General features: G+C 40.1%; 1 protein-coding gene across 1 annotated transcript; it reads right to left on the bottom strand.

The window, feature by feature from the left end:
• Nucleotides 1-4,069: 4,069 nt before the first annotated feature.
• TASL (TLR adaptor interacting with endolysosomal SLC15A4) lies at nt 4,070-7,006 on the bottom strand. The gene is made up of 2 exons (XM_083438542.1): nt 6,824-7,006; nt 4,070-4,969 (listed from the first exon to the last, which is right to left on the bottom strand). The coding sequence occupies exon 2, from the start codon at nt 4,958-4,960 to the stop codon at nt 4,088-4,090; it is 873 nt and encodes a 290-aa protein (XP_083294668.1). The 5' UTR covers nt 4,961-4,969; nt 6,824-7,006; the 3' UTR covers nt 4,070-4,087.
• Nucleotides 7,007-12,865: the final 5,859 nt, after the last annotated feature.

Raw genomic sequence — 12,865 nt, 5'->3', positions numbered from 1 at the left:
CTGGTGTAGGAAAGAGCACTTAGGACACTTTACTGAGGGTTTCTTCCATCTTGGAGCCAACTCTGTTTTTTAAAACCCGAAATTGGCAGGACTGCTTTGCAGTAGTCCCTGATCTTAAAGACAGCAAGAAGGCAAGGATCAGAGGTTATCTGAATACATCGAAATGGAACAAAGATCAATGACTTTTCTTGTATGCAGTTGATCTTTATGATTTGAATGCAGCCACGTGGTCAATGAAAACCCCCCACAGCTCATGCCAATTGAAATGTAAATGGAACAGAAGCTAAAACTGTCTTATCTTCTAACAATTTCTGTTAGTCTTTAAACACTTGTAGGTTCCTTTACATGTATCAGTGGTGTAATGACTCTTGTAATGTATTTAATAGAGGCTGTCATCAAATTCATTGCCTGTTAGACAAACACTTGAGACAAGAGATAAAAGCATTAGGAAATAATTTAGCCCTGCCTTAAAAATAATGTACTGAAAAATAGAGGCATGCAAAATGTTCATGGTTTCAACTTGTTTTCATGAATATGATTACATTACTTCACATTTTTATCTCACCATGTTTTCTAGAATATATATTGATTATCAAAGATTCAGTAGCACTTCATAAGTAATCTGTGTGTCCTGGGTTCCATCTGGAATTTCCTTGAATTAAGACCACTGAACATCTGTAATGTAGAAATATCCCACCACCACCCCCCGGTAGCTGTGTTCACTTCAGAAAATGGGCCACATAGCATTATTTGCTATTTCAAAAGAGTGTGCATGAAGCTATTTCTATGAGCTACACACCACCTGCTCTTCACATACCTAAGCCAAGAATGTAGATACTTGGAAAACTGAAGTGTTTGACAAGTTTCAATTTCTGTGAGATGAAACCACACTTAACTTCCCAGATTCCTGCGCGCAGAATTCTTTTTTTTTAAGCTTTAAAGTATACCACACCCGACAACAAGTTTTGAAGTACACCACTTACAAATATTTGAAATACGACTCCCCACATATAAAAAACACTGAGGGTGCAATTTTTTGCTACATATTTGTGCAAAAGATGCACACATGGCCTGCCACTTAAATTTCTACAACCTCAGTAGTCAACTAATTTTTACTCAGAGTAGACCCATAGAAATAAAAGAACATGACTAACTTAGGATCATCGATTTCAGTGGGTCTACTCTTTGAAAATAGTGTGTCTACTCTTAGAAAATAGTTGCCTACAACCCAGAGTAACACAGAACAACATTAGCTATTGCACATGATGATTGCTACGGGGAACAGGTGTTACCTGCCAGTGTTTTCCACAGCAAATGTACAAAATAGTGAAGTAACTAATGCATGTACACTCACCTTTAAACATTTGTGTGTCCACATCTGTAAATCCTGGTTCTCATCTGGGATCCCAAATGGAGAGGGGAAAGTTCCACTGTGCAAGTGTAAATCCTTGCATAAATGGAAAAAGAGCATTGCCACCTATTGTTTTTGTCTTACAGAAGAGGAACCATGACATGAGCTGCTTCATTTGCTTTAATCCACGTTCACAAAGGGGTGCACACATAGATCAACTTTCTTCACTTAAATGGGAACTATCCTTGCATATGAGAGATCTATGCAAGGATATATGAATGCAAACATTATTATTCATCTGCATTGCTTCCAAAGGGTGTGCATATCTACAGAGGGGAACAACTGCACATTTGCTTTCAACAGCAAAGAGTATTCTCTTCCCACTCCCATTGACAGATAAGGAAACAACAGCTGCAAAACAGGCACGTGCAGAAAGTCCACAAAAAGTGGAGCGAATGGGTATATTAGAGCTTCTCTACCCACAGGAATTTGCCAGCTCAGTCTAACTAACAAGTTAAAAAGAAAATGTTCTATTACCCAGTAAATATGCATTTTAAAATATATATCATGGGGATAACTCAGTCCTTCCCCTATACAAGGCAATGAAGCTCTTCACACATTTGTATACTTCTAGTGCAGCTTTGCAAAGAGAGTGAAATAAGGTAATTCTGAAGTTGTGAAAGTGAAACAGAGAGCAAGCTGTGATCTTTGTAACCCTGACTAGTAACTGCTGCAAATGGTTTATAAAGCAGAGGTGCTGGGTTTTCCCCAGCTTTGAAGTGCTGTCTTTGGAATTCACATTCTGTTACGTTTCAGTTATTTGTTCAATTCAATGAAAACAACAAAAACTGTTTAAGGACAAAATTAATTGCCACCAAATATGTTCATACGCTTAGGAGGCAATCCTAACCCTGGCTCCTGCTGCTCCATGGTGCTGAATGGCTACAACGGCATCCTCATCCCTGCCACAAATGGGGCAGAAACTGTGAGGTGTGCAGGTGTTCATTTTTACGTTATAAATGCAAAGCACAAAACTGAGGATACAATGCCAAGTTAGTATATACATACATATGACAGTTCTATTTGCCAGACCTTCAGAATAGAGCCTTGGCTCCCTTTCTGAATTATGGCTGGATCCATAGCAACCCTTTAGAAAGAATCTGCAATTGCGCATTAGATCTGTGAGAGTAGGAATAAGTGTGGGTTGAGTGTTATGGCACAGACTTCTAACTGTAGGGAAGAAAAAGTAAATTACAGGAAATTGAAAGTATCACTGCAAAATTGGGGGGGAGGTCTGCTTTTAACATACTTGGCCATAGTATCGTTTCCTTGTCATATGGCTTTCCATTGTTGCAGGGCTGCCCAACAACTGTCTGAACTCACTGAGAAAAATATTGAAACGAAACATCTTTATTTTTATTGGTCATGACTAACTGATCTTCACCGCAATCACATTTTCATTCCATTCACTGGACCACTAGTGATAAGAGTTTATTTGTTGATGACATAATAACAAATGAAAACTAATCAAGTTTCTCTTTTTGTTCAATTGGCAAAGACCTATGACAATTGATACCCAGTGCAATGCAAAGTTTCAAGTCAAGTCAAACCAGTTACCACCAGTCCTCATCATTAGATATGACACAGTGGGGTGGGAAGAGCTTATGGTCTATAATGGAAGAGAAAAGGAGGTAGAGGTAGGGAGGCAAGGGGACAATATGTGGTCATTTCAATTAGACATATGTTGGCTTTAGTTGCAATAAGGAAGAGTGGCTAAGGAACACAAGGGACCAGGAATTCCACAGGGAAACAGGGGGAGAGAATACAAGTAATAGGAATGTAAACAAGAGAGTGGGCAAGGGAATGCCATCGTTTTTGGAAAAGCTGTCTCAGGCAGAATCAGGAGTTCAGGCAATCAGGATCCACAGATGCTCTATAGGACCCTCTGGCAATTTCTGGAGTCCTCAAGGTGTGATGGGAGAAGCAAGGACAGAGTAGGCACTGGGATAAAGGTGTCATGCAGTCCTATACCACCTGGGCAGACACACAGTCATCTACACAATGGTTTCTTTATTTGTTTGTTGGTTGGTTTATTAAATTTGTTAGTCATTTTATATTGCCCAGGGCAAACCAAAGTGACTTAAAGCCACCCAAGCAGACAGACAAAAACACCACATAGATACATTAAAACCAAGAAGGGGGTAGAAATGCACTTGGAGGCTCAAGGTATTGGGAAGGGAGGAAAATAATTACACACTGAAAGGGATATTTAGAATTAGTACTGTGCTGAATTCCCATGAGGTTTAATTTTTAATTGCAAAATCTTCCAATGGGGAAACAACTCTCTTCTTCATGCCTGTTTGAAGCCACCATTCCTCCAACCTGCTGCCGCTTGGTGAAGGGAGGTAGACATAAAATGGTCCCCATTGCCAAGGCAACAGGGCCAATGTTCCTTCTCATTAGGATACAAAACAGTGCAATGCAATGGGACAACAACCACATTTGGGTTAATAAAATGTGGAAGTAGGATTATTGGAAGGAAGCATGAAGCATTTACATTTGAAAAAAAGGCATCTAAGGTTTCTGTATGATTTACAAACCAATCCTTCTTTCAGGAGTTCGCCTGTATAATAGTTAGTATTTGGTGCTCTGACCATATCCCAGGAACTTCACCTTATTGAAACGAAACTGACTTTTAACAAAGGTGACTCAGAAATGTCTAGGTGCAGGCTTTATTTATTTAGTCACAGTGCTAAACTGGGAAATGTGAAGACTAGGAGTGCTCATTTCAGTGGAGATTTTCCCACTGGCTAGTCGCAATAGGCAGTTAATGACCATATCCTTGGCTTGGGTGGTCTTCATGTTCCTTTCTTGTGATAGCTTCATGCTGATTTGATCTACATTGGTCATTATGAATTCTGATGCCAAGATCTGAGTAGGGGATGCACTGCTACCCATGCCATCCATGATATACTGCTTGTACAGCTCCATCACCTTCTCCTCCAAGTAGTTATTCAGTAGTGAATTTGAGAGGGGTTGCTGGTGTTGCATGATGCTGGCCACTCTCCAGCATGAAGAATACCTATTGGTTGGCTTGCGAGGGACCTCAGCAGGTGGCATTGATATGGATTCCATTGGTGGTGGGATCTCTGATGACTCCAGGAATGGACCTATCCCACTGTCATAGGTAAAATCTGTTTTAACTGAACTCATAGGCAGTACCTGGTCACCAGCAATATGCAGGTCATTGTAATTCTTGCAAATGCTTTTACAAGAAGGTGGAACTAGGTAAGTGTCTCTGTTGATAGCAGGTCCTGTACAGATTTCCACAGCTGAAGATATTTGCCTTTCCAATACTGGATTTGGAGTCTGTGTATCCATCTGCCTTCTACTGTTTCTGTTTTCATTGGAACAAACAGAGAAGATGAACTTGCCAACAGACTTACATCTCCAAAAGAGATTTCTGTCCTGTGTTTCCTCTGTTGATTCATAGGTGGTACCATTCAAAGGCCTCATCTCGTGTACTGTCTCTTCTCCTTGGTTGCAAGCGAGCTTGTAATTCATGAGATCATGATAAGGAATTATACAGAGGTACCCTTCTGACAACATCCTCTAGAACTGGAAAAGAGAAAGAGCTAGCATGAAGCACAATGTAGCAAGTAAGGGAATGGTATAACAGGAGCAAACAGCAAGTGACATAAGTGTGTAAAGTACAACTGAAACCACCACCAGCTACTAGGGAGATAAGAAACATCTGCCAGATTGCGATAAATTCTAGGTCATTAAATGCACGTTAATTCCAGAGTGGGATGGGGTTTGTGAAGCTTTGCCTGCATTCACACTGCAGCTGATTCTGATTTCCTGACATTTCCTTGTTATTTTGCACATTAAATTTGAGCTTTCACAATACGTAAAAGCCAGTTTTTGAAAACTAATGGAATTTAATGGAGCACAAGTTTAGTGCTCATTTGATTCTGGGAGGGGGGAAGCATTTGCAGCCCCCTTAAAAAGGAAAATCATGGAAGTTTAGCATGGCAAAGCATGTGCTCTATCACTGAACTACAGTCCTTGCCCTGAAAGGTTCTATGGATCTAGAAAAAAGGAAAGTAGAAAAAGCCGAGGAAAGTAATCTCAGAGGCAAGTAGGCTGCATATTATCTGAGATGACCTAGCCACATACTTTTCTTTCACATTCTAAACACAGCTTATGTTAACATACAAATGGCAAGAAACAAGAAGTGCCACAAAGTTTGACATCAGAGAATACATAATGGATTGTTTGTTCTCTTTCATCCTACAGATGTTTACAGGGCTTAGGAAACAGTTGAATATTATGCTTCAAGTATAAACTGGAAGGTTGTTAGTTAAGAGAGAAAATGGCAGTGATTTCAGGGAAACAGAACAGAGGTTATTTATTCTATTTAAAAAAGGCACAGTACCAAACAGCAATGGGGTTTTTTTGGTGGCGGGGGCGAGGTAGAGGAGAATTACAAACAACTTTCTGAATAACAGCAGAGAAGTTCTGCTCTTTTTATTTTGGGGTTTCAGATTCTTAAACTATTTCTTTATAACATTCCCCCCCTTTTTTTACAGTTAGAGGGATGTTGCCCAGCTATTCACACCCATTGCCTACAGCTACTCTTCCTAGAGATAATGGATCTCTGCATAGGAAGAGTGTGCAGAGGAAAGGACACTCAAAAACATCGTCTGCACAGCTTGTGTGGCGCTGACTAGAAATGCAATAGTATTGTCCACCTACTATTAGTCTGCTTTTAGGCACTATAGGAAAATCTTGGAGAACATAAATCTTGGTGCATGTCTTACTGCACAGTCAGAGTTAGTCAGCTATTGCTGTGTATGTGACCTATTACATCTATATGAAATTAAGGGTGGATTTGGTCAATTACAGTATCTATGAAGGCAGCGTATTATAGTTCCTTGATCTTTCCTTCTCTTAGTATATGGTTTAAGTTCAATTTCAGTTATATTTTTGACACAAAAATATCTGTCATTTTTGTAAATGCATGCTACAAAATTAAATCCTCTCAACAATAACAAATTACCCCCTCCCCGCTCAATTAGGACAAGACAGCTTCAACCATGAAGCGCATTGCTCCATAACCAACCAAGTGTATGCAGTGGGTACAAGATGACATTGTTTTCATTTGAGGAGGTTATAAATGGATGCCATACTTCAGTAAGTAATCAGCATTCTGAGAACCATTGAAAGCCATTGGGTAAGTTTCACTCAATAAGATAAGACGCATTTAATTTCCACCCAAGTTCTTCAGTTTAACTGGTTTCATTTGCAGTTTAGACTGTAGGACTAAATCCTTACAATTCTAGATTGCACCTCATTGAAATGATACAGGCAGCATCATAAAGCGTGTACATCGGGAAACACACAGCAGATCGCCCAATGCACACACAAGAAAAAATAATCTGTATATGGTATACTCTAGTTCTCACTTACCTTGAAGAACTAAGCTGCTCCTTAAGGCAAGGACTGTGCAGCAGCTTGCAATGTTGTGCAGAAATGTTGCACAGGCATTTGGTTGCCTTAAAAGCTTCTTATGTAACAATTCTTTTCCGTTACTGTAGCTCATGGGTAAGAGTTTCATTTACAGCCTTGTAGGTGGCAAGCGGTTTCCACACACACCGCCCCCCCGGGTCTCAAGTCACAATAGGTTCTTAAACGGAAGTCTCTGTGCAGGGTATAGGAGGAGCTTTATAAATAACCATCTGCTGTCAAACAACTTTTAATTCTTTCTTCCTCTTTTTGTTCCCACACAAAGCCTTTTTGTGAAACTGTCTGTTGTTAAAATAGTTTGTTGCTGCCTAATCTGTGTTCACCTATCAGCCAATATTTCCAGACTCCTGTCACTGAGAACTAGAAACATTTTTATTTACAGGCTGTTCATCATAAAGTAAAGCCTGTTGGGTAGCATTGCATGCAGACATAAAGAAATATGTTAATATATAATTTATATTCCTTTCATAAAATGTATGCACCACTTGAGTATATATTTAAGAACCCTCAAAGTGTTTTACACACACACACACACACACACACACACACACATATAATAAAATCAATAAGAACCATAATTTCAGACTTTTGAAATAGCAAACAGAAATCTGAGCTATGATCAGGAGAAACTGAAATTTCCTCCTTTGTTTTTAGACTTGTGGTAAAGGTAAAGGTACCCCTGCCCGTATGGGCCAGTCGTGACCGACTCTAGGGTTGTGCGCTCATCTCACTCAAGAGGCCGGGAGCCAGCGCTGTCCGCAGACACTTCCGGGTCACGTGGCCAGCGTGACGAGGCTGCACTGGTGAGCCAGCACCAGCGCCGCACACGGAAACGCCATTTACCTTCCCGCTATAAAGCGGTACCTATTTATCTACTTGCACTTAGGGGTGCTTTCGAACTGCTAGGTGGGCAGGAGCTGGGACCGAATGACGGGAGCTCACCCTGCCGCAGGGATTCGAACCACCGACCTTACGATCAGCAAGTCCTAGGCACTGAGGTTTTACCCACAGACTTGTGGTAGAATGCTTAATAAGCCATCATTTGCCATCTTTGGCTGATGATCATTTTTACGTACAACTGCTGTCTTTTATCTCTAAGTAGGAACTTTCCTTGTCTTGGGGAAAGGCCATCACTCAATGGTGAAGCACATGCAAAAGGGACTGGGTTCAACCCCCTCTATCTCCAGGTTAGTGCTGGGAAAGACTCTGTCTGAGATCCTGGAGAGGCACAGCCAGTCAGTGTAGACAATACACAGCTGGATAGGCCATTGGTCTTATTTGGTATAAAATGGCTTCCTACCTTTTTCTCAGACACGTGTCTGGGATCTGTGATTTTTACTGTGCAGTCTGCCACTGAAAGCTTTAATTTGATGGTGGTTTGAGTGAGGACTCCCTGCAATACAATGTGAATTCAATATGAGCTGTCTAATTATTCTGTATCCAACTTTTACTCAGATTCTTTAGGGAAATGAAGTGTGCATGTGTGTGTTCTTATTCTTATTCTTATTCTTATTCTTATTCTTATTCTTATTCTGCCTAGTGGTGATGAGGGAGACAGCTCTGGGGGAGGGGGCAAAAGCAGCATGACACTCTAGAATTGCAAAGTTGGCTCACAGGCCCTCAAAGGTTGGCAACCCCAATTTCTAAACGGGCTTAAGAAAGAGGGTTACTTTCCCTCCTCAGATTTGAAAATGCAAAGTGCATTTCCTCCAGGATATCCTCTAAGCATAATGATGCACATACCAGTGCCTTCAGAGTTAGTTTAAAAATGGCATACAGTGAGTGATTACATAAGATTTAAAACAGTGTAGAAGCAAGCTTGATCTAGCCTCTAACTACAGTAATGTGATCTGATCTTCTAAAACGTTGTGGTTGGTATGTTTGGAGCTATGTTGTTTTATATGTGATAAAAAATTCTTTTCAAAAAAATAATAAGAATACTCTTTAAAAAAAATAACATTGGTCTACTCTGATACCTGATAACATCAGCTATGTTGTAAGAAGTAAGCAACTGGAGCCCCCTAGTGATTGATAAAATGTGTGGAACTACTCTTTAAGTGCTCTGCTTAGTTTTGCTAGCATCCATTCCCTGCCCCTTCTTACCTTATACAATCCTGGAAAATAAATAATATCAGCTTTAAAAGAATAGTGCAGTGGGTCTTTTACACAATGGGAGTTGGCTTAATGTAGCAACAGCAAATGTGGTAAAGCAGAGAAATAATTAAAACAAGACATTAATAACAGTGTTTTCCACTGCAGATTACATTTGCATAAGAGTCTTAATATGGATTTATATGATTTAAAGTTGCTTGTCCCTTAGCATTTAAGCAACACATTTCTTTTCATCTTCTAAACAAACTTTTAACATTTGACCCACTTCTGAACAGCCTAAGACAGACACACACCAGCAAGCAGCCCTTGCCAGCTCAAGGATTGAGAGATTGGGGGACCTCAGGAAAGTATTCCCTGGAAAGTTCCCTGTGTGAGTGATCTCCATCAGTAGGGTCAGACTACAACATTTCACTACTTGAGGTGCAACAGGAAATAGCTTATCCAGCAACAGTAGTCATGGCAAGGCAAGTTATTTAGACATCTGTGGTTGAAAATACCACAAGGGCCTCTTCTACCCCCCGCCCACCACCCGGCATCAACATGGCAATGGTAATAAGCTAAATTGCCAACAGTTTGCTTCCCTTTCATGGCACCCCAGTCAGTTGCCCCTCACCTTATACCCTCCAATGTTTATCTGATGGAAATAGGGACATCCTATTCAATAGCGACAACATTTAGACCCCGTCCATCTGACTGGCTTGCCCTAGCTACTCTGGGTGGTTTCCAATATATATAAAAACACAGTAAAACTTTAAAACATTTAAAAACTTCTCTATACAGGGCTACCTTTAGATGTCTTCTAAAGGTTGTATAGTTACTTATCTCCTTGGCTCAGGGGTCACATAGCTTCATTTCTCCAATGAAAATTGGGACATCCTAAGGGAAAGCGAGACATTCTGGGATCACATTGGAAACTGGGATGGCTTCTGTAAATCTGGGACTGTCTCTGGAAAACAGGGACACTTGGAGTCCAAGATGGCTTAGTCTGGCCCTGAAGCGATTAGAATTGAACCAACAGAAACCACAAGCAGGAAGGTCACATTTCTGCCATATCTATCCATGGACACTTTCACCTCACTGACCAAAGGTGAATGTGACTGTATCACAACTATCCATGAACTTTCCAGCTACTAGCAATGGAAATAGACCATCCCACAAACAGGTGGAATAAACACACCCCATATTCTAGAATCTTTCTTTAATGTATTCGTACCTTGCTGGCTGATTTTTTTAATACTAGCTGATTCATGTTTACGTAATGTGAAGAGAGGCTTCCTCACCTTGTGCAGAACTGCATTTCATTAAACCTTAGATAGAAGATTAATGTGCAACAATGCAAGCAATTTTGTAACTCTAAAGCATTACTCCTCCTGCCCCTGAGTATAATATGCTACTTTAGCTGATTGCTGCAGTGACTGCCTTAGGCTGCAATCCTGTATGTATTTACTTAGACCACCTAGTAATCCATTGAAGAGTGGAGCTTAGCTCTTCCTTTCTTTTTCAAAGCCCCTCTGATGTCAATACGATTCAAGTTTGAGTAGACGTGTACAGAATTAAACTGCTAGTCATCAAATTTATTGCCACCAAAGTAATTAATCATCAAATACAGTGTGTGAAAAATAAATTGCAGCAGTTAAACTGCTAATACAGGAATCTTGTTCAACCAGTCTAAAATGTGAAGAGGTCCGACAAATTCAATGCAGAGAAAGTGTCACTTGAATTAATATAGAAAAGGGAATTTTAGTACAAGTGTTTTACTTCTTGCCCATAATCAGAGCAGCCTAATATTTCAGAAGAGTCAAGAGATTTGTGTATGGGAGCAGGGGGAGTGGCATTGGCAAGGGAGGAGGGCAATTCTTTCAAGTCCCATCTGGTGAGGGTTCCAGTTGCCACCAAGTCAGCTGTCTGGCAAAAGAACAATGTGACAGGGGAAGCCCTGGCTACCTGTCCTGGGCATTATCTAATCTACTCCTTAATTTGGCCTTTGGGGAGCAGGGACAGGTGCTCTGCAAGTCAGTCAGAACCTCTGCACACAATTAGGTGGAAGGTGAAGGAGTCGGTTCCTTTGCTGGAGAGTGGAAGAACAACAAGTGAAAGCTTGCCTTTGTCGATACTGTAACAAACTTTATTGAAGCTTGTTTGTGAGCCATCTTGTAGTGTGTGAACCACACAGAAAACTTTTTGCTGAAACTCAGTATATAAATATTCTGAAGAAAGAAAGAATAAACATTTTAACACTATCACTGGAGTTTGGGTGGCCGTCTGTCATGGATGCTTTAGTTGAGATTCCTGCTTTGCTTGGTAGAATTTGTTTGAGTACAGCCAAATACAGGCACAGGATATCCTCTAGCTATTTCTTGCATTTCAAGATATAATGCCAGGCAACATTTTTTTAAAAGGTGCAGGAAGAGGGAATCTCTGGTCCTCCAGTTGTTGTTGGGCTCCAACTCCCACCAGTCCCTGCCAGCATGGCCATGCTCAGGAATGATAAGGGTTGCAGGGTCCAGCAATGTATGGAGGGTCACAACTTCCCTCTACACCCTTAAAAAAATCGGGTTCAAACAGCCTGGTGAGAGTGTATATAGATGGGATTGCTGCACTGCAATGAACTGCATTCATTGACTTATCACAAGATGATTTTGATTTATATCTTGCATTTTTTCTGTTGCAATTTTAATAGCATTCAAAAGCAAATGTAGTTTCTCCTGCTTATTTCAACAATTCCAGTCAATCTTCCCAGTACTATCCTCATAACTCCACACCCTCTTGCCCACCCTACCCCAAAAGACAGAATTTATTTTCAAAATGGCATTTCTGTTCCATCCATCCCTTCACATGGGTATTCTACACAATTCTTTTCAAAATGTAACCAATTTGTTATAAAGCATGTATATGCAGTAATTTTAGTGTTGTCCCCAGCATGCAAAGAAAGAGAATGGAAGTAGTAAAAGTGTGGGTGCATAGGTGCTAAGTTATAAGTGAGCAGAACATATAAGACAAAATAACATTATTGCCATTTTCAGGGCATGCAAGTTAAGACATGGGCCTTAACATAATGCTTATTACAGCAGAAGTGAATTAGTAAGAACTCTTTTAAAAATGACATTTTCAAATCGTAAAAATTTTACAACAGGCATGGGAATGGAGTTGATTTCTAGAAATTCTGTATCAATAAAATTGAGAAATTGTGCTTAATAATAACATAAAAATGGGAATAGAACTCCAGCTGCCATCCACTTTATATGCAAATGCTGGTTTATGATACTGAAAAAGGCTTCTAGTAATTAGCATTTTGGAATATAGTTGGTTAGTGAGTAGGTTAGATTTTAAAAATACCTCTAAAGGAATAGGCCTTAAGATCAAGAATTCATATTTATGAGCTGATATTTGGGGAACTTCTGGCTAGGGGGGTTACTTGTTTGAAATGTCCAATATGGAGCACCCAACCAAGTTTTCCCTCTTCTAATACACAAGAATTTCATTCATATCCATAACTGACTCACTATGATTGGCCAGTGCAAGGTTGACTGGATAAGAGGATTGCATTTCATCCCTTTCCACAAACCTCTACACTACAAACAAGAAATCTTGTTTGGTTCTCTAAGCAGAGCTAATGACTGTTGTTGTTGTTGTTGTTGTTGTTGTTGTTGTTGTTGTTGTTGTTGTTATATTATTATAATTGTTATATATTCATCCTAAGGTCACCACACTAAAGGTTACCATACTAAAACAGAATATTAAAAACTGTTTAAAACAACTTACTATCACAAAAAGAAGGTGGGTCCTAAAAATATACACCTCAGGGATCAAAAGCCAGGGTTGGTTCAGTGAGCCCAAGCCCTGGGTCATTCATGCTGAGTGCAGGATCTCATG

Source organism: Podarcis tiliguerta (assembly GCF_965153285.1).
Source record: "Podarcis tiliguerta genome assembly, chromosome: 4".
Classification (NCBI taxonomy): Eukaryota; Metazoa; Chordata; class Lepidosauria; order Squamata; family Lacertidae; genus Podarcis; species Podarcis tiliguerta.
This window is presented reverse-complemented; position numbering and strand designations above follow the sequence as displayed.

Bases quoted from the DNA above. Each gene is read 5' to 3' on its own strand.
- TASL (XM_083438542.1), bottom strand. From the start codon at position 4,960: ATGTTGTCAGAAGGGTACCTCTGTATAATTCCTTATCATGATCTCATG.